The 20,461-nt window shown below is 33.6% G+C and overlaps 2 protein-coding genes and 1 long non-coding RNA gene across 6 annotated transcripts; 1 reads left to right on the top strand and 2 right to left on the bottom strand.

Annotated features, from left to right (window-relative positions):
- Positions 1–1,467: 1,467 nt before the first annotated feature.
- Positions 1,468–6,274, bottom strand: LOC126706975 (uncharacterized). Of its 3 annotated transcripts, XM_050406563.1 has the most exons (4): positions 5,694–6,274; positions 2,681–2,996; positions 2,497–2,568; positions 1,468–1,887 (listed from the first exon to the last, which is right to left on the bottom strand). In XM_050406563.1, exons 1-4 carry the CDS (start codon positions 5,706–5,708, stop codon positions 1,580–1,582), a joined length of 711 nt encoding a protein of 236 aa, XP_050262520.1. In that variant the 5' UTR covers positions 5,709–6,274; the 3' UTR covers positions 1,468–1,579. The 3 variants fall into 3 exon arrangements, with proteins under 3 accessions (XP_050262520.1, XP_050262522.1, XP_050262521.1); XM_050406565.1 differs by lacking the exons at positions 1,468–1,887; positions 2,497–2,568; positions 2,681–2,996 and adding an exon at positions 3,573–4,812 and having other exon boundaries at positions 5,694–6,271; XM_050406564.1 differs by lacking the exons at positions 1,468–1,887; positions 2,497–2,568; positions 2,681–2,996 and adding an exon at positions 4,686–5,044 and having other exon boundaries at positions 5,694–6,269.
- Positions 6,275–10,254: 3,980 nt separating this feature from the next.
- Positions 10,255–14,248, bottom strand: LOC126706352 (NADH dehydrogenase [ubiquinone] 1 beta subcomplex subunit 9). 2 transcript variants are annotated; one of them, XM_050405771.1, is made up of 6 exons: positions 14,050–14,248; positions 13,865–13,906; positions 12,618–12,699; positions 12,041–12,096; positions 11,130–11,209; positions 10,255–10,463 (listed from the first exon to the last, which is right to left on the bottom strand). In XM_050405771.1, exons 1-5 carry the CDS (start codon positions 14,179–14,181, stop codon positions 11,162–11,164), a joined length of 360 nt encoding a protein of 119 aa, XP_050261728.1. In that variant the 5' UTR covers positions 14,182–14,248; the 3' UTR covers positions 10,255–10,463; positions 11,130–11,161. The 2 variants fall into 2 exon arrangements, with proteins under 2 accessions (XP_050261728.1, XP_050261729.1); XM_050405772.1 differs by lacking the exon at positions 10,255–10,463 and having other exon boundaries at positions 11,126–11,209; positions 14,050–14,231.
- Positions 14,249–17,907: 3,659 nt separating this feature from the next.
- Positions 17,908–20,221, top strand: LOC126706507 (uncharacterized). Its single transcript, XR_007648613.1, has 2 exons — positions 17,908–18,044; positions 19,951–20,221. It is a non-coding gene; the product is annotated as an uncharacterized LOC126706507 (long non-coding RNA).
- Positions 20,222–20,461: the final 240 nt, after the last annotated feature.

Genomic DNA, 20,461 nt, shown 5'->3' with positions numbered 1-20,461 from the left:
CCTTTATATATATATATATATATATACACACACATACATTTTGTCATTTTTGGTAATTTATCATTCAAACCACCACTTTTATAAGTGTTTGCTAAATATTCAACTTTTTCAAAAAGTACTTTTTAACAGTTTTTACCAAATACTCAATTTTTTCAAAAAGCCCAGTTTCATACCGCACATTTTGAAAACCCTACTTTTTCTAAAAGCCCAGTTTCAAAAAACTGAACCAAACTTACCTTAGTAATATATAGATATAGATTAGTTGGGTGGTCTTGGTCCACTTCTCCATGGGGGAATAGCATAGGTATTTTGCCTCTCTAAAGAGGTAGCAGCTAGAACAAGAAGAAATAGAGACGTTAGAAAAAGAAAGGGCAACGATGGGGGTACTAAGGGAGAGAAACAAATATGTTTAGGGGATGATAATATAATATGTATTAATAAAAAAAATTATAATCGGCATAGATATAAAAAATTTTTAAAATTATATATACAAATATTCTAAATATATATATACACAGTTACACATACGGATTGGGGTGGGGATGGGCAAATGCAAACAAAGTACAGTTAGGGGGTTTTGGTCTAAATAGATTATCATGCTACAAAATTTATGTATATAATGAAGTTATTATTACATTCTTACGGATGGCTTTGAGGTTCTCAAGTCCACTCCTTGGCCCCTTTCAAGTTCATCTCTCTCTCTCTCTCTCTCTCTCTCTCTCTCTCTCAACAATTTCTTTTTCACATGTTGCTGACTCCTTATTTGTTTTTGGGTTCTCTTTTGTTGAAATAAAATATGCTTTATTTTTTAAGTGATTCCCTTGATGCTCTTTTTGGTTGCGAAGAAATTTGACATGTATTATAAACTAGTGAGTCTTTTTATCCCATTGTTTTGGGGAAATTTTGTACATTTATTTGTTGCAGTTAGTTTAAACAATTGTAAATGAAAACATCAGTTTCCTTCAGCTTCCTTGGCCATAGCCAAATCAGATGTGGGGAGAAGAAATATGTCATGTTTTCAAAAAACCGGTAACTGTTTTTGCAAAACATGGTTTATTTGGATTTGATTAGATTAGATTGTACGTGTGTGTTCGACTTACTTTGGGTGTATACTAAGGTTGAAATGAGTTATATAAGTAATTATAAGGACCTCTAATTGTAACTTTACTAGTTTTTTTACGATAGATGTAGTTCCGAAGTGACCTGTGCTTTTCTATTGAATCTCTGCATGAGAGAACAACCCTTAGTCGTCAGTGATCAGCGGATGTCACTGAAGCTTGGGAGGACAATATTGAAAGCTACTATATGTGCTAGCTTGACATAGAGAGCTATTTTATGTATAAATTTGCTCCCAACTTGTAACAGTGATTTGGCAAGTAATTCATTTGATCATAAAATAGGAAGAGGTTCCCAAACAATCTCGAATTTTTTCATGCAAGATAGTTTCCCAAACCATGGATTGACCTTGTGCATGGCCTGAAGAGTGAAGTCATAATTTAGTATTTGAATAAGAAGGAAATAGTTCATTAATACAATATGCAGTACAAATTTGTAATGTCAAACTTTTTCCTGAGAAACATCAAACAAGACACTCAAGATTTGTGTTGTGTTCTTCATGAATGCTGCTTCCCTTTTTCTCTTTCGGCTGCAACATGCTAGACAGTTCTACTGCTATTCCCACCCCAAACGCAAAATAGCAGAAACCGATGAGCGCTGTGACATTTCCAACGACGCTTTTTATTAGGTAATGGTGTATAGAGTATTGGCCGTCTCCTATAGGTTCCAATGTAAGTCCAAGTGCAGTGAAAATGATCCACAATAGCATGAAGACTATGATCACGTCCACAAAAAGACAGACAATAACTTCACGGATTGTCATCTCCCTTTCTGCTTCATTGTTCACATAGTGATATTTTCGTTAAGAATACTCAAAGAGATAATAAAAAAAGTACAAGTAAAGCAGAGATATGAATGCAAATGGTGGAAAAGCTTACAGGATCTATGGAAACAAGACTTTGTTTGGTTTTGTTAGTGCTGTGTATAAAATGTAATGAAGAGAATCCAACACAAAACTCATGCTATAGCCTATAGGTTCAATTTGCCAGCAGTCATTTATGATTCTACCATCTTTTTTTGTATCGATGAGGTTGTAAAAGACAATCCAAACTAGATTTCCTTTAATGATAATTATGCTAGTAGGGGATCTGTATGGTTCTAAATCCCAAAAAGATAAGCTTGTGGTATTCATCTTGGCTCTTCTAGCTAACCTGTCCAGAATTTTTCAATTTAAATATTTCTCAATGCAATTCATTTACTAAAAAATGATTCAAAAATACCCTGTATATAACTTTATAAGGCTCCCATTTATGCAGGGTCTGAATTTACTATAAACGGATAAAGGGAGAGAGAAATGAAGGGCTAAAATTGATATGGTGATCCTATTTGCATGGTTACTCTTGGCAAACGAAACAGATATGTCAGCTTTCAAGTTGCTACCTTGATAAGTGTCATTTTCCTGCTCCAAGTCCTCTTGTTGCTCCAAATTTTCTGCCAATTCTAGATACATTCCTGCTAGAATGGGAATTTCAATAAACAGAAACATGAAACCAATGAACATGGTTATAACTCCAACATGAAAATTTGGCAAACTAAACAGATATGTCATCTTTCAAATTGCTACCTTGGTGATTTTCCTCCTCTTGTTCCTGCCACTGTTCTGTCGCAAATTCTAGATACATGGTTACAAGAATGTGAATTTCAACAAACATAAGGACGAAACCAAGGACCATGGTTATAATTCCAGCATTGAAATTGCACTCTTCACCAATATATGTTTCAGTTTGCGTAGCAAGTTCAAGTCCATATTGAATGCTCCACATTAGCAGGACATTGGTGATCAGAGACCCGGTTACACGCAGGGTGATTGCACGTACATATGTGGTATTTTCTTTTTGGATCATCATCTTCACCTCGTCCCCCGCTCCTTCACTAACCATCTTAGCCAAAAGAAAGAATAAAGCACAAGGCAAATGAATCCAAGAGAAAAGGAAAATTGAAGTAAGATTTTTGGAAACGCCTACTCTTAACACAAAATAAAAACAGGACCAAACATTATGGTTATCTGTGAATACTAAGTTAAGCCTAACCTTTTAGGTTTATTGTTATGAATACGGTTTGAGAATTGAGATTGAGCCTTCGTAGTTTCAAAACTAGAAATATCTTTTTGCCATTTCTGTTTTCCATATAGAATGATATTACTATTAATGGTGATTTAGTTTTATGAGATACAATATGTTTGGCACAATTATGATTAGATGGGGTAAAGCCTTTGTGAGATATTGGCTCCAAGGGGTCAAGAAAGGAACTGCAATGGAGGTAAATTCTTTGACTTCTTCTATGCACCAATTTGGCACGCGGTTTAGCCTCTCTCTCTCTCTAGCGTGACACAACAAATCTAGAACATATGGTTTTTCTCTTTCTTTCACTCTCAAAGCATCAACACCCCCTCCCCCCCCCCCCCCCCCCAACAAAAAACAAAAAAAAAAAAAAATTTGATCATATATGCTTTTCCTGTAAATTTTTGCGCTGGGATCTCCAAAAAGTGATTCATTCTTAAACTTTATTACCTGCTTCGTCAATACCAAGAAATATTTTTAGAGTTCTATTAGTAATGGGTGAGAAGGAGTTGAGATAAATTTTTATTTGATATGTCAAGTTCGTCTAGTTATTCGACACATTTACTAGTAGCCTTTAAGACTCATGAAACCCACCAAAAGTAACACTTAAATTGTTAATCAAATCGAATATAATTTTAAGTTGGCTATTGTTAATGGATAAGACTCGGATCAAAGTAGCATGGTTGTCCACCAGGATCGGAAAATCTTCTTCTGGAGGGGGAAAGACAAATAATAGAATTAAAGTTATTCATTAAACAAATTATGCTGAACTTGAAATTATGAAGCATGTTAAGCTGAAACTTTGGTTCTTTCAATAATCCATTTCAAGGGAAAACCAAATACACATCAATGAGCATCTCAATGCATTCAAGGTTCAAAACCACCGTTTGGCATCCCATAAAAATACATCAAAGACACTGGCATTGATCATCATCATCATCATCACTGATAATCTCAATCAGCATCAGTAACAGAATCACAAAGCCAATATCAAAACAAAAATCTTATGCAAATGAGAGAGAGAGAGAGAGAGAGAGAGAGACCTAGTCCTTTCATTAGAGCATTATTTATGGTGCTACATATAGGATACGTTTGTGTGCGCATGCTAACATAAAATCTTAAGGAGACTGAACATCAACAAATTGTATATCTAACATTATATACTTTCCCAAACACTTCAAAGATTATATTAACATCTTCTAGATTAATATATATGAATAGCTATTTTACAGTGCATCCTTTCTTCTTTTGACCAACTATTAAATATATATATATATATATATATATCTGTAATAGGAGAACTGAGATCTTGTATGTAAAGTTTTGCTCCCATCTTGTAACAATGATGTGGCAAGGAATCATAAGGTTGGGGATGCATATCTTTAGAAAGCTAAAGCAGTCCAAAAATAGGATAGGATATGGATTTTTTGTAATGTAAGATAGTTTCCCAAACCATGAAATGACTTTGTTGCATGGCCTGAACTCATTCTTAGTCGAATCAGAAGTAAATAAATTGAGAAGTATAGGCAATAATACAAGATGTAGAATAAATTGGTAATGTTAAACAAAACATTTAACATTTTTGTTGTGGCCTTTATGAATGCTGCTTCCCTTTTTCTCTTTCTGCTGCAACCTGCTAGACAAATCCAAAGCTAGCTCCATTGTTATTGCAAGCCCAAAGATGAAATATAAGCAACCGAAGACAATGGTGATAAGTCCAATCGAGAAAGTTAGGAAACGGTATTTGCTGTCTCCTCTAGGTTCTACTGCAAGTCTAATTCCAGTGTAAATGCCCCACAAAAGCATAAAGACTGTGATCACATTCACAAGGATACCACCAATGACTTCAGGGTTTGTCATCTCCCTTGCTGCCTCATTTTTCATGTAATGATATTTTTGATAAGAAAATTTGAAGAGATAAATGTACAAGCAGAGATGTGAGAGCAAATGTTGGGAAAAGCTCACAGGATATACCTATGGAAATTATACTTGTTTGGTTTCGTTAGTGCTTGCTGTATATAAAATGTCATGAAAAGAATCCTACACAAAACTCTTGCTGTTGAATTATCAAAAAAACAACTGTTACTGCTGGCTATGTTTGTCAGCAGCAGTGATTTATATATCAAGAATATTTATAATATTATCTAATTCATTTATGCTTCTACCAAATTTTCTATCGAATAGAGGATTGTACAAGACAATCAAAAAAATCCTACATATAAATAAAAAATAAAAATAAAAAGTTCTAAATCCCCAAAAGTAAGCTTGTGGTATTCATCTTGGCTTTCTTTCCTATCCAGAATTTTTCTTTCTGGATTTTCACAGTACAATTCATTCACTAGCTATGGATAAATAGATGGAGAAATGCAGGGCTAAATTGATATGATGATCCTATCTGCATGATTACTCCTGGAAAACTAAATAGATATGTAAGCTTTCAGGTTTTTTTTTTTTTTTTTTTTTTTTAAATATATATATATATATAATGATGTAAGCTTTCAAGTTTCAAATTGCTACCTTGATGAGTGCCATTTTCCTCCTCTTGTTGCTGCAACTGTTCTGTCAATTTTAGAAACAAGTCTGCTAGAATGGGAATTCCAAGAGCCAAAAACAAGAAACCAAAGAACATGGTCACAACTCCAACATGGAAAGCCCACTGGCTATATTCATAATCCATATATGCTTCAGTTTCAGTAGCAATTTCAATCCCTGAGTGAATGGTCCATAAGAGCAGGACCATGTTGATTAGAGACCCTGTTATACGCAGGGCTATTGCACATACAGCTGCTGTATCTCTTCGGATCGTCTTCATCTTCTTCACCTCGACTCTCAGTACTTCATCATCCATCTAAAGCCAAAAGAAAAATGGAAAAAATTGAAGTATGAAAACTTTCACGTTTATGAATATTGTTTGTGCTATAGACTAGTTCCAAATTAGAATGTCTTGATCCATTTCTTTTTACCACCATGAATGGTATTAATGGTGAATTTAGTATTATGAGATAGATGTTTTGGCACAATGATGATTATATGTACATCGTGTCATGTGAGTATTGGCTCAAAGGGACCAAGGAATTTACTGCACTGAAGGGAAATTCTTCTACTTCTATGTACCAATTGAGGTTGATATGTGATACGTCGCTTGCACTCATCTTTAGCGTGCGGTTCAGTCTCTCTCTCTCTCTGTGGCGTGAGTCATGACCCAACAAATTTTGAACATATTATTTTCCTGTTCTTTATTCTTTAATGCCTGGTTTCTCTTCTTCCAAACATCAACCAAAAGAATTTGATCATATTCTATTATGACCAGGGATGATGGGTTAGATAAATTAGGCTTAGTGATAAAATTTATCTCAATAGGATTGCTTGCTAGATTTTAGAATTAGTGATAGGTATTATCTTAGTTTGTTTTTCAAATGTAATTGTTATCATTGGCCTTAATTCCTATTGTATTTAAGATGAATAATAAAAGTTAAGCAGCGAATTAATCCCAAAAATTCTACTTTCCTTAGTCACCTCAAATCCACTAAATTACTATGTTAATTCTATTTTCCCTAGTCACTTCAAATCCACTAAATTACTATTAAACACAACCCAATCTTCAATTTTATTACTTGTTTTGCTATAAGAGTTTTGTGGTTCGATGACATTGCTCGGTCTCTCTCATGAGAGAACTTAGATTCAAATTTCTCCCAAAAAAATTTAATAAAAATATAGCTTAAACTGCCAACGCGGCAACACCACGACACTTGATCTTTTTCTTCCTCATCAATGGTTTTTGTGGGTTTGCCCCTTCTTCTTCAATGGTTTCTTAGTTTCTAGTCTATGTAACTCTAAAAGTAAGTTCAAAATTTAGACTTGAGAGGGGAGAGATAGATATTGGTGAAAGTAGAGATTGAGGGAGCCAGTAACTTTCTTAATTCTGTGTGTGCATAGGAGGAATAGATAAAAATAAATAAAATATATGCAGTGTGTTTAAAAATAAATTAAATAATTTAACTTTTTTAATGACAATTGTCAAATTCTAATCTTTATTCATCCCTCACGTGATTACAATTTATAAGGCTTAAACTCTAAATTGTTATTATTATTATTTCAAGTGCTCAAATAATAAAGGCCCAAGTCCACTAAGATCAGTGATGTCTTGTCCTTCAAATCAAGCCCAAACAATAGAATTTCTTTAAAGAGTGAGAAAACAGTTCAAGTGCAATTCTAAGCTAAATTCAAGTCTAAGGCCGAAGAACTCAAAGTCATAGAAAGGTGTAATTCAAGTAGTTGCTAAAAATAATGCTCTCCTTGAGCTTGTCCGAGGATTAGTTTCTTATATACGAATATTCCAGGTTTTACAAAAGATCACACACTGTTCACTTCATTATTTCTTGGAGAAAGATGTCTATCCCCCTATCTAGGAGGTTCCGCCTTTATATATCATTCCTACTTACATCCTAGCCCTCCACCTGTATGCCTCAAGACCTTTCTCAGGATACTTGTCCCATCAAAACTCTACTGAAGGTGGTAGAAGGGTCTATTAGCTATAAAGTCACTGTTCAGGTGTCATTTTCTCATGGTTTTAAAAACCGGTATGGAGAAAGAACCGGAAAAGGAGCTAATTATCGGTTTTCTAGTCGGACCGAAGTTCAACCGATGGTCGAACCAATGACATAATAAATAATTTAATTAAAATATTAAAATAATTTTTATTTAAATTTTAAATTTTAATAAGTTATATTAAGAAAATATAAAAATAAAAAGTGTTTTTTTTTTTCCATACCACTACCACCTTTCTTTTCTTGTCAGTAATGGTTGACAAAGAATAAACTATTTAGTATTTAAGCTTCATCTTTTAGTTTGTACAAACAATAGTATAACTTTAACTATTTATTTATTCAAGAAAATTTATAAATAAATAAAAATAAAAAATAAAAAAAACCCAAAGTCAGATAACTAGACAAGTCACTAACTTATTAATTACTCCTTTATCAATCCACTTTCCCACTCCACCCCTCCTAGCCACGAGCAGGTATATGGTGTACTCAGCATATATGTGTGAGAGACCCGGCATATATGCCGGGTACAACATATAATTTTCGCCTAGCCACACGTTTACTCTTTCTTTAATCCTTTTTTTTTCCCCCTCTAATACACGGTATACACCTCATAAATCTAGCACTCCACTGCGTACACTCCCCACTTTACTTACCATCAAAAGACCATTTTTCCAGTCTTCTGTCCTCCACAGAATCCATATCTCTCTCTCTCTCTCAGAAAGTTAGATCTATTGCTTATCTCTACAATGCCATCATCAGTTCCTCTCTTCCTCACTGAAGATCTGTAGATGCCACTCCAAGATGCTAATTTCAACGCCAAGCATGAACATTCAGTCATTTTCTCTCTCTCAAGCATAGCCAATCTTAAGAAAAAAGACTTTATTGCAAAAATCTGTCCTTACCATCAGCAAATCTGAGAAAAAAGAAGATTTTTACTGCAAAAAAAACTCCATTGAAGAATTGTTTTAGCAATTTTTCAAAATCGGTTCGACCTTTCTGGTTTTCAATTCTCAGGTTGAACCGGTCAGTTTGCACTGTTTATCAGTTTTAAAGTTATTTTCAGTTTTTTGCTATAACTAGACCAGATTGAAGGTCGGTTCCCGGTTGAATCAGTCGAACCGGTTGGTCCAGTTCGATTTTTAAAACCATGCATTTTCTCATCAATGCAGCTGATAAGGTCGTTGCAGGGCATTTAATGCAGAGGGGGGAGGTATACCTTTTCAGGAAGCTTCCTCCCACCATCTTTACCTCCCTTATGGTCATTTCTCTTCTCCCTGGGCTTTCATGAGACACTAACTATCCTGTCTCCACTCCCATCCTCGGGTTGGTGAAGTCCTCGAAGCTGATATACTTCTTCGAGCAGAATTATGCAAAATATTCCATGTGCTAATCCTCTTCGGTCCTCGAACCTCCCACAATAATAATAATATTATTATTATTATTATCATTATTAAGCTGGATTTATGAGCTTCTATTTTCAATATAATATTTATTTCAATCAAATGCAGAAGCAATATGGATTATTCAAGAATAAAAAAGGATTTACTTTGTTAAAAAAAGATATTAATAAATTTATAAAGTGTGCATTTCAAAAATATAAAAAAGAAAGAGAATCTAGCAAAGTGCAAAATGCAATCAACAAAAACAAAACATCCATCTAAAAGCATACAGATCCGTTATCTCATTTTTTGTACACAACTTTATATTTTTTATCAATCATAACTTGCTAATTGCTATGTGTGTGCGCGTGTATATATATATATATATATATATATTAATTTCTTAATAAAATAATCAAAGTTTAAAATGAAATAAATAAATATCCAAATTCAAAAGTGATTAAAAAATATCCCCTAATAGCTTTCATGATTAAAGAAAATCAAAGACAAGATAATGATACCAAAAAAATCAACAAGTCAATCTTAGGTAATGGAGACAAAAAATAAAATTTCAACAAAGTAAACTTCTATAAGAGTTGCACTTCTTCATAGAAGAAGCACCACCATTTTTCTCTCTCTCATCTCTTTGTAACCTTCAATCCAGATTTCTGCGGGCTTGAATCTCAAAATTCTAACGGAAGTGTTTAAAAGTACAATAAGAACATTCCATATTTCAAATTCATTACTTTCTCAACCAAAAATTAAAAATATCAAATTCAAGACTGGTTTTTTATTTAATGCTTTATGTGTTTTATAGTTCAATTTATGTGATTGCCGAATTTTATATTTTATCCTTTATATTTCTATTTAATTAAAAATTATTTATATCTCTCCACAAATTTTTATTGTCGTTCTTGCTTGGGTGTTTTCTAGTATGTAATCCCGAACGGTACCAAATATCCCTCATAACAAATTGCGTTGACTATGTGAAAGTTTGATTTGATCAAGTAAATAATTTAATCGCTTCTTTTGCTTCGTGTCCAAGGTCAATGACCAAAGGTTTTCCTCATCATGGTGGTATAGACCTTCGTCAATATTGCATAGTTGCCCACCTGGGCCGCAAAATCTTTCCTTCGGAGGGAAGAAGACAGATTGGACAGAATTGAACTTGAAATTATGTAGCATGTTAAGCTAGCATTTTGGTTCTTTCAACAATCCATTTCAATGGAAAACCAAATACACATTAATGATCAACTGAACATCTCAAAGCATACAAGGTTCAAAGACTCCATTTGGCATCAAATAGAAATACATCAAAGATACCAGCATTGATCATCATCATCATCATTGATAATCTCAATCTGCATCAGTAATGAAATCACAAAGCCAATATCAATACAAAAAATCTTATGCAAAGAAGAGAGAGAGAGAGAGAGCAAGTGCTTCCATACTCCATACTTCCATTAGACCATAATGTGTGACAGCTACATAAGATGTGCTTATGTGTGTGTGCCGGCTCATGGAACACATTGCTAACATTCATTTTAAAGATACGATAGGATTTGAACCAATGGTGTCTCCTCTAAGATGATTGCCCTTTAAAATCAAGTCAAACACTAATTGATTTTGGGGTAAAATGAAATTCGAACCTAAGTCCCTTATTAGATGACGAGTTGTTACTAATTGAGCTAACATAAATTCTTGAGGGTACTGAACACACATTGCATATCTTACATTATATATATATATATATATATATATATCTTACATATTATTTTTTCCCAACAAATAAACATCAATCATCCCTAATGCTACCTCAAAGAACATGATCCATGTTGACCTAAAATTCATTACTTTCGTTTTCATGTTCATTTAAGTCTCTGGCAATGATGCCAGCAATCATATTTGAAAAACATCAATAATTCACTACAAACTTAGGTGGTTCAAAAAGCTAACTTACAAACTCAATCCTAAACTAACAAAAACTGCAGCAAAAAATACGTCAAGGAACTAATCGTATAACCAACCTTTATTTATTGCTGAAAAAAGGATGCAGGTTCTAATTTTCTAGATGATCTTCCCGACCAAAGTTGTATACTATCTCAATCTGCATGAACAACAAAATATCACAAACTAAATCAGAAACAAATACAAATCACATTGCTCAACTTGCAACTCTGGTGAAGTCTAGAGGCTACTGAATGCTCTGATTTATCTACCAATACATGATACTAACACTATACTTTACAAACTGAGCAATTATGGAACATCATTGGAAGGTAAATAGTTTAAACAATGCATGAAAAGCACAACCCTTTTCTGAAACACAATGAACTTCCCGCTTTCCTTTCCAAATGTTCTTGCACTATGCATTCGAATATTGGAATGCCATGAATGAGGCAGAGGGAGAAACACTCATATATAAGAAATTGCCCAAGTGAATGAATAGCATTTTATATGCCTACAGTTGCACAATCAACATAGGTTGAAAACACGTCAATCTTTTTCAGCAAAAGAAAAAGACTGGGGAAGAAAAAAAAAAAAAGGGGGGGGGGGGGGGGGTGATGCCCAAGTTTAAGAATAGGTACCCATTTCCATAAATTCGGTATTCCTAATACTCCCATTTACATGACATATCACGCACACATAGAAACATTTAAAAAAAAGTCAAATTTAACCACAGTTTGGATGATTAAGTGATGTTAATTTGCTTCTTTTGGACCTTATAATAACCAGGGTTGAATTTATCACTTAATAAATATATTGGATGTTATGTGCATACCTAGTAACAAGAATGCAAGTCATACAACACATAATGTAACAAGCGAATAAGGAAGTGATTCTATATCATGTCCATGAAATGACAAAATAAAAACTAGTGAGAAGATGTAGGACAACACAATGATAAACCAAATAATGAATTATCTTGATAACTTACCCCAGATGGAGGAGTTGGATTTCGAGTGAACTTGGAACCACCAGGAGCCCAAGGGACTGTACATAAAGAAGGATAATAAAAATAAAAATAGAAATAAGTGAGCTGCAAACCGAATGGGTAGACTTAAAAGTATAAAGATTAGCACCACTTGAGAGTATTTTCAAAATCACATAAATTAACTGAGTCCATATAATAGAAATAAGAGCAACACCAAAACAGTCTGTATATAACATAATAGATTTTAATAAATATTTGCAAATGCCTTAATCATCATGCCAAAGCATGTAAATTTGTCTAACGTCACTAACATTATATGAACTCCATTTTTACAAGGATCATAAACTTGTTATACATGTTAGAATCCAAGAGTATGACACACAGACTTCCTATTTTGTCCATAATTTTTGGATCTTTTAAAAAGTATGGTCAACATGCCAGAACAAAACGCTCATGATCTCTCAATGAGGTGCGACAGTTCAAGTTCCTGTATTTTTAACCTCAAATTCTGCATTACAAACACCAACAAACTGTGCCCTACAGGAAATTTAAATCCTGGAGCTTCCGCTGTACTGCTTACCAATGTAAGGATCAGGGTGTCGCCACTTATTGTACTGTGCTTCACCATCTTCTATCATTCTATCAATTGTGTCAGGGTCTTCCTGTGAAATCCACCACCAAAATAAAAATAAATATCAACAGACAGAGTAGCAACATAAGGAACATAGTTAAGTAACAAAGATGTATTGACAACTCCCAATATTTGAATAGAGTAATGGAACTTGTCATCATCATCATCATCATCATATTACTAGTGTTATTACAACTGTCATCATTTATATCACCGTTTTAGTTCAAATTACACTCGCTTGAAATGAAACAGGAAGAGAACATCATATAGTTTTTATTCTTATAGCATTTTTTCACAATTGCTATAGCATTATTTTATGATTATCAACCAACATTAATGTAACACCTCGAATAAAAAATGAGCTTCTCACTTCAATATTTACAGTCATAAGACAGATGAGAACTGTCACGAAATGGAGGTCAATAGTTAGAATCTTCAATTCCCCCTCTTCTTGGAGCCAGAACTTATAATAAAAAAGGCAGTGACTTTGTATTTAAAACAGTAAACAACACGCTTTTGGTCTATAAAATCTACTAGCAACTAACCCTACTCACGAGAAACCAGTCTCCAAGTAATTCGGGGACATTCACCCCTGACGGGCTAATCAACTAAATAACAATAAGTTCATCAAAAGATTGGTAAACTGACACTATCATACAGATTATAACCAATTCCAAATGTGCCCACTTATTTATTCTTTTCCAGGTGATTCCCAATAAATTTCAAACAAAAAAGAAGCCTCAAATGAAACCTTTTTCTACCCACAATAATGGGATTAAAAAACACGATCACGTGTTCAAGACCCACTGGGTGCATGTGTAACTTATCAATTAATACAATCTATACATATATTTGCTCCAACAACAACAATCAAGCCATAGTTCCAAATTACCCAAAATAAATCTATTAACCAAATTTTAGTACAATGCAGAATCTTCTAAATCTCCAATTAGGCCAATACAGTATATAATTTATAATTAAATAATTAAATCAGAGCGAAAACTAAATTTACACACATAAGTTCCCGTTAATTAATTATACAATTTCGTATTCTTTGTTTTTCGGCTTTAATTTTGGCTTTTTTTAAGAGCAAATGTAGTACTACATTATGAGCTAAAAATATCGAATTCCTAATCGAAAAAAATAGAAATTGATTCAGAAATTAAAAATAGAAGCGAGAAAGAGGAAAAACGAACCACGTGTTTGTGGACTTCGAAACGTTCTCGGAGCTCCGAAGCCTGAGAGAGAGAGAGAGAGAAAATTTTCAAAATTCACAAATTCACAAATTGAAAAAAAAAAGTGAGAGAAGCTCGATGATTAATATTGAAATAAATAAATGAAAGATTGAGGATTTTTTATGAGATGGATCGAAGGGGGGTACATCTTGATAGAAGAGATGGCGATGAACGGCCCAGTTGAGAGTGTCCTTGAGGGCTCGCCTGTAGAGGATCCGAACCCTCTCCCTCTGTGCTGCTCTCCGAGCTGCGTACCCTGCTGTTGATGCCAAGCTCATTTCTCTCTCTCTCTCTCTCTCTGTCTCTGCTGCTCTCTGATTCAGGCTGTGAGTTCCAAATTTGTCAAATCCACAATCGGAACGACGGCGTTTTGTTGCGTTTTTTTTTGTTTGGCCCAATGGGCTTTCTACTGGTCTATGGTCTATGTGAGAGGGTAAGATCCAAAGCCTGTACAGGTATGGTTCATTTATGGGCCGCCCCACCCCCCCCCCCCCCCCCAAAAAAAAACCAAAAAATCTCCTTTTTTTTTTTTTTTTTTTTTTAATAAAAAAAATACTCATATCATCATATATCTAACGTATAACAGTAGAATGAGAGGTTCAAACTAGTGACTTCCACTTTATAAGACGTGATCTCCAACTGATTGTATTATCCATTTACTCTTTTACTACAAGCTTTTTGTATTTTGTTGTATTTAATTCTGACCAACCAAATTGTGTCGCATTGAGATATTGCATAGAAATACCAAAATAATACCCTCTTAAATACTACATGTAAGCAAGTAATTGGAATTTCATGTTCTTGTTAACCCCACACATTGAAATATTGATCTTGCTCTTGTTTAGGTTTAGGCGTGAGGTCGGACCTCTCTTAAAGCAAAGGCAATTTGATTATTGAGTTGGAACCAATTTTCATACCTAGCCAACTTCACAACCCTTTAAGGGTTCGTAAAAAAAAGTCACCAAGAATTTTGTAGCTCATTGGTATCTCTTAATGTTTCCATTGAAAATGACCAAAGTTCAAAATTTCAATCCCCTCCCCCGTTACAACTATCGAATTATTTGACTTTCTTTAAAGATTTCTTTCTTTAAAGGCAAGGTAGTCATGTGTGATCATAGATACCATAAGAGCAATGGTTCAAATTTCGAACTCTACATTAGGATAACCGACCTTTATGTATCTAAAAAAGGCATTGACCTCTCGAATAGTATAGTCAAATGTAGTTGAAAAACATGAGCCAACAAATCATCTTATAATAAACCATAAATAGTCTCTTCTCTAAAATTTAAAAAAAAAGAAAAAAAAAAGAAAAAAGAAAAAAAAAGTCCTCTTATCCTTTGTCCTCATCAGTTTATTGACGAATTTTAAATGATCATATCAATAGTTCTTTTGTTTTTTGATTAATATGCTTATAAAAAAATGGGAGAAATTACACTTTATCACCTTGAACTATGCTCCAGATTATGCTTTGCACCCTAAACTATTCAAATGCATAGTTTGTATCCTAAACTATGCTCCAGATTACACTTTGCACCCTGACGTTAGTTTTACTATTAAGTTAGACAAAAATATAAAGCATGTGACCTGCACATATGTATTGCTTAAGTGACACAAACTTAAAATACTAAAACCCCCCTCTTCCCAAATCAAAATCCTTTGCAACCCTAAATCCCCAAATCAAAATCATATTCGGTAGTTTTGAGTGTGTTTACGCTGTTGTGAGGTTGTCATAGTTTGGTCATGGTCCTCATGGTGTTGTTGTGAATGATACTAGTGAAGAGAATTGATGAGGCCAACAAAAGGACGTGGGAAGCAGACCTGCTCTAAAATACATAAAGGAAAAAAAAAAATTAACACAATGAGCTATGCTAGTGGCAATCAAATAAAAAATTAACATAGTTTTTGTGATGAGAAGGGGCTTGGGGTTAAGGAATTTAGGTGAGCCACGCTAGTAGAAGTGGTAATGAGAGAGAGAGAGAGAGAGAGAGAGAGAGAGAGAGAGAGAGAGAGAGAGAGAGAGAGAGAGAGAGAGAGAGAGAGAGAGAGAGAGAGAGAGAGAGAGAGAGAGAGAGAGAAGTTTTGTTTTTAATTAATTGGAAAGAGGGCAGTTTTGGTCTTTTAAGTTTGTGTCAGTTAAGCAATACACATGTGCAAGTCACATGTTTCATATTTCCATCTAATTTAACAGTAAAACTAACGCTAGGATGCAAAGTGTAATAATGGTCATAATTTAAGGTGCAAACTGTGCATTCAAATAATTTAGAGTGCAAAATGTAATCTGGAACATAGTTTAGGATGGTAAAGTGTAATTTTCTTAAAAAACAAAAAATAAATTGCTCTCTTTATAATTCACCATTTAACAATTATGCGTGAAGTGTGATTTCATCTAGAGTGTGTACTGCAATGCACACTGTGAATAACTCAAAGTATACAAAATATTAGCATTTTTTTTAAATTATAAAAATTATAGCTTAATAAGACCATAATCAATCACATACTCATTTTCACAATTATCTTATGCAGTATAATGTGATTGGTTGTCTATCACTTTCACATAAACTCACAATTTTTTTCCTACCACTCATAACCAGCCACACCATATAGTTGTAAAAATAGGTGTTTTAATTGATTGTAGCGGTAGAATTTCCCTTTTTCTAAAACTAAATAATTCCAATTACTAAATAAAAAAAATATAATAGAGAGCGAGAGAGAGAGAGAGAGACCAGAGTGGCAAAAACACCCACTCTAACTAAAAAACCGACCCCCGCACCCGTCCAATATCGTATCTCTCTGCGTCGTCGTTTCCGCAGTGTCTCAGTCTCTCAGCTAAGGTAAGCATCTCACTCTCACCTTAAATCCTCATCACTCTTAAAATTGTTCGATCCATCCACGATGTTTTTCGAGTGTCAATGGGCTGAAAGGACTGTTTGTGTTTGTGTTTGTGTTTGTGTAATTATTTTTAGTATTTGTTTTTAATAGTATGTATGAATTGTATAGTTGTTTTTAGCTTTGTATTGATAGGATTTTAACTGGATTGATCAGGTTCATAAATCAAGCATTTTTCACATTTGCATTGGATTTGACTTATATTGGGGTTTGTAACTAGAAATTAGGACCTTGAATTGAAGATTCAAAACCTTAAAATGCATCTATGTCTATCATGAATTGGGATTTTTTTTTTTCCTTTCATTTTATTTATATCATATTGATTTTTTAGGATATGTTCAATGAAATTAAAGATCAAATAGAATATGGGTCTGAACATATATGGTGTTTTCCAGTTGGGTTTTGATATCTTCTGTCTCATCTCATTCTATAGCACTGTGTGCTTACTTATTTTTTGAAGTAAAAAAGGTCCCACCAAGTGCACAAAGATCCCATTTTGCGGGGTCTGGGAGAGGTGATTGGTAGGCTCCCTTACACCCCCAAATTTTCAAAAGTAAAAGCTCTTTTTGTTGTTGTTGTCATTGTTAAATCTTTTGAGAAGCATTAATTGGTTTTGGTATAGAGTTGTCAAGGTACAACCTGAGCCCTGAAGTTGGACTATTGGATAGGCTAGACAATAGCTTTTGTGCATTGAAAAGTTTTCGTAACTGATATAGTATTGTTTTAAGGGGTATCATTGTCGTGTGGTTACTGGTGATGCAGAGGTCCATCTGTACTAAAGTAAGTGTGTAACTCTAAAGTGTAATAGATGACTGCTGTGAGTGATGTGTTCATGGATCAAAAGTTTATTATGTATTTATGCTTGATAGTGAACATATTGATTGGTGATTAGAAAAGACTGCAAGTTCGGATTGGTTTGTCATTGTGTTATTTGGTTGTCATAAAAATTGTAATTAAATATTTAATGTGATTATTTTATACAATTATTATTTTTATGATGTTTATCATCATCGATTTTCACAAATTTAACTAAATACTTAAACTAAATTTACAAAAATTTCCATTTCATATAGTGTTCTATCCAAATCACTAATTTTTCAAAATGCATGTTTTTAACTAGTTGTCCCAACCAGACTCAAAGAAGCAGTAGAAGAAGATGATCTACAGGAAATGGAGTCTACTTACTGGCCCAGCAGCAATTCTTGGTGGCATTGTTGGTGCTGTGGTCATTGCCAACTACATCTTTGTTGAGAATGTATAAATCTCTATCACTTTTGTTTTATATATTATAATTGTACTTGACATAAAAATCTCTACCAGATTTGTTTTTGTTTGTATTAATTCTGTGCTTGTGCTTGTGTTTGTGTTTGTTTTTCAAATTTTCTTTTGAGTTGGTAATAGACTATAAGTTGGTTTATGTGACAGAGGGTCTGTTATTACTGGGTTAAACTGGGATTATTATTGTCAATTAGAAAATTAGAGTTTTGAAACTTAGTGTAGTTTACTAGTTTTTTTTACTTATAAAAAAGTACAGTTTATTTAACAAATTCTGGAGTTTTATTGAATTTGATTTTGGTGTTTGGGTCCTGAAATGTAAAAACATCACACTTTTTCAGAGTACTTATTTGGCATAATAAACTGGTAAAATGATAAATATTTTATTTTACCAATGTAATATGATCACACAGATATAGTGTAAAATCTTCATTTCTTCTGATCCATATGTGGGTTAGAGCATTTGCTCACTAAATCAGTGACCCAAAATCAGTGACCCAATGCTAATTGCACCTTACCATGACACCTGCAAATCTCTTATTTGATTTTAGTGTTAATTTAAAATTATTAGGTCAATGGTGGATTAGTTTTTGTATATATTTCCCCGAAAGATGATTATGTCTAAATTATTGATGATGGAGCTTTAGTGGTTGGTAGGATCTAGAATGCTCTTATGTATTCATATTCACTTGTTTCTTTGTCAATGGATAATGTTATTTAGTTGGGTTATAAAATATACCAAGTCATTTATCCCAACTATTTGATTTTGGAGATCATGAGATCTCCTCTTGTTGTTTGACCAGCTCATGCTTTATGAATTTGGTTACATACACAAACATAGGATGAAAAATTTGTCAGATTTCTTTTTTGTGAAATTTAAGGATTTCTCTTGTGTTTTAGACTATTGGATTTTACAAATGATAAATCCCTCTCATCTCTCATGGAAAAGGAATGATGGGTTACGGGTACTGGTACTTTCTTGATAACAGTACCACACTTTGGAAACAACAACAGAAAGTGACTTTGTTTGATATGTTTAGGATGTTACTTTTGTCAGTAATAATGATACTTCCTAGCCTTATCCATTTTCTGTTCTGGGATGGTATCTTCTCTATTTATATCTCACAAACTTTGCAATTAGAATGATGAATTGATCATCTATCTTGTCTGACTTGATGGTCACATTTCGTTTACAAAATTTTGGCTTCTGGGAAAGTAAGTGGGGTCTCATATGCTCTGTTTCATTGTTGGAACGTGGGAAGTTTTAGAAAGTTGGAAGAAATTAAAAATGTGAATGATTTTGTAGTTTCCTTAAGAGGAAGAACAAAGTAGTTATATCAAGCTGAACTTTAGGGTGGTTTCTTGAAATATTAATAACGAGATGTCCAAGATTTTACATCTCTCTATTAGCTAGTTAGTCAGTCTGTCTGTCTGTTTGTCTCTCTCTCTCTCTCTCATTTGTTTTCCTGCCTTTTTAACTGATGGAAAGTGTGAGCTTCTATTCAACTTACTGGTTTACAGATTCTGAATTTTGAATTAGAAAGGAAATAAGTCAAAAGATAAACTCCCTAAACTACCATAACAGAATTCTGAAAGATGAATTTAGGACGAAATTGTCACCTTCAAATGACAAAATATTTTTTGATTCCTTGTATCAGGAATACTTTGTCACGAGTTATAACTTATGACCTCTTACAAATGTTTTAACAAATCTTGAAAGTTTATTGCCATAGCGTCTTAATTGGAACTGTTAAACTATAAAGTTGGCCTTAGCCGCTCATTTTATTTGTTGCCACGTTATTTATGCTAGTTGTTGATTTAATTTTGCTGAATTTGATTAGAGGGGGATTTTGATCAGTATTACATTTCTTCCATATATTTTGCAGAATCCGTTTCTTAAACCAGAACAGAAGAAGCCCGATGGAGCAGAAGCAAACAAATAAAAGAAAGTTGATGCACAGTTGTCATTCGATGTGATTTAAGGATCTATCATAAAGGCTGTAAGGGTCTGTTCTGTTGAGAATGTTTGTTAAGCAAACATAACATTTGGTTGTTGTTTGAGATTCTGAATGAAAATTTGAGCAATGGTTGATTAAGTGTTGATATTTCCCCACTCTTATTTTATTCAATACAAAAGGTCTTCAACATTGACTCTCTTGATTATGTCCAAGTAACTTTAGTAAACAACAATTGCCAGCCTTATGTTGAAGTAATTTTACCAACTGGGTTTTGGTTTCCATTGATTTTGTGGATCTGATGATTTTTAGTGTATTCATGGTTTGTTTAGCTTCATTATCCAAATTTGTTTCCTTGTTCAATTTATTCCCAATTGCAAGTAGCAATTCAACACCAACAAATTGGCTTTGGACAACTGCTCATTATTAGTTCACAAAATTA

Source organism: Quercus robur, chromosome 11 (assembly GCF_932294415.1).
Source record: "Quercus robur chromosome 11, dhQueRobu3.1, whole genome shotgun sequence".
Taxonomy (NCBI): domain Eukaryota; kingdom Viridiplantae; phylum Streptophyta; class Magnoliopsida; order Fagales; family Fagaceae; genus Quercus; species Quercus robur.
This window is presented reverse-complemented; position numbering and strand designations above follow the sequence as displayed.

Bases quoted from the DNA above. Each gene is read 5' to 3' on its own strand.
- LOC126706975 (XM_050406563.1), bottom strand. The intron at 2,569-2,680 runs GTAGCAATTTGA...CCATTCTAGCAG, and splicing joins AGAGGAGGAAAATCACCAAG to GAATGTATCTAGAATTGGCA. The intron at 1,888-2,496 runs GTAGCAACTTGA...ACAATGAAGCAG, and splicing joins GGAAAATGACACTTATCAAG to AAAGGGAGATGACAATCCGT.
- LOC126706352 (XM_050405771.1), bottom strand. From the start codon at position 14,181: ATGAGCTTGGCATCAACAGCAGGGTACGCAGCTCGGAGAGCAGCACAG. The intron at 12,700-13,864 runs GTTCGTTTTTCC...TGGATTTCACAG, and splicing joins TCGAAGTCCACAAACACGTG to GAAGACCCTGACACAATTGA. The intron at 11,210-12,040 runs GTAAGTTATCAA...TTGTTCATGCAG, and splicing joins ATCCAACTCCTCCATCTGGG to ATTGAGATAGTATACAACTT.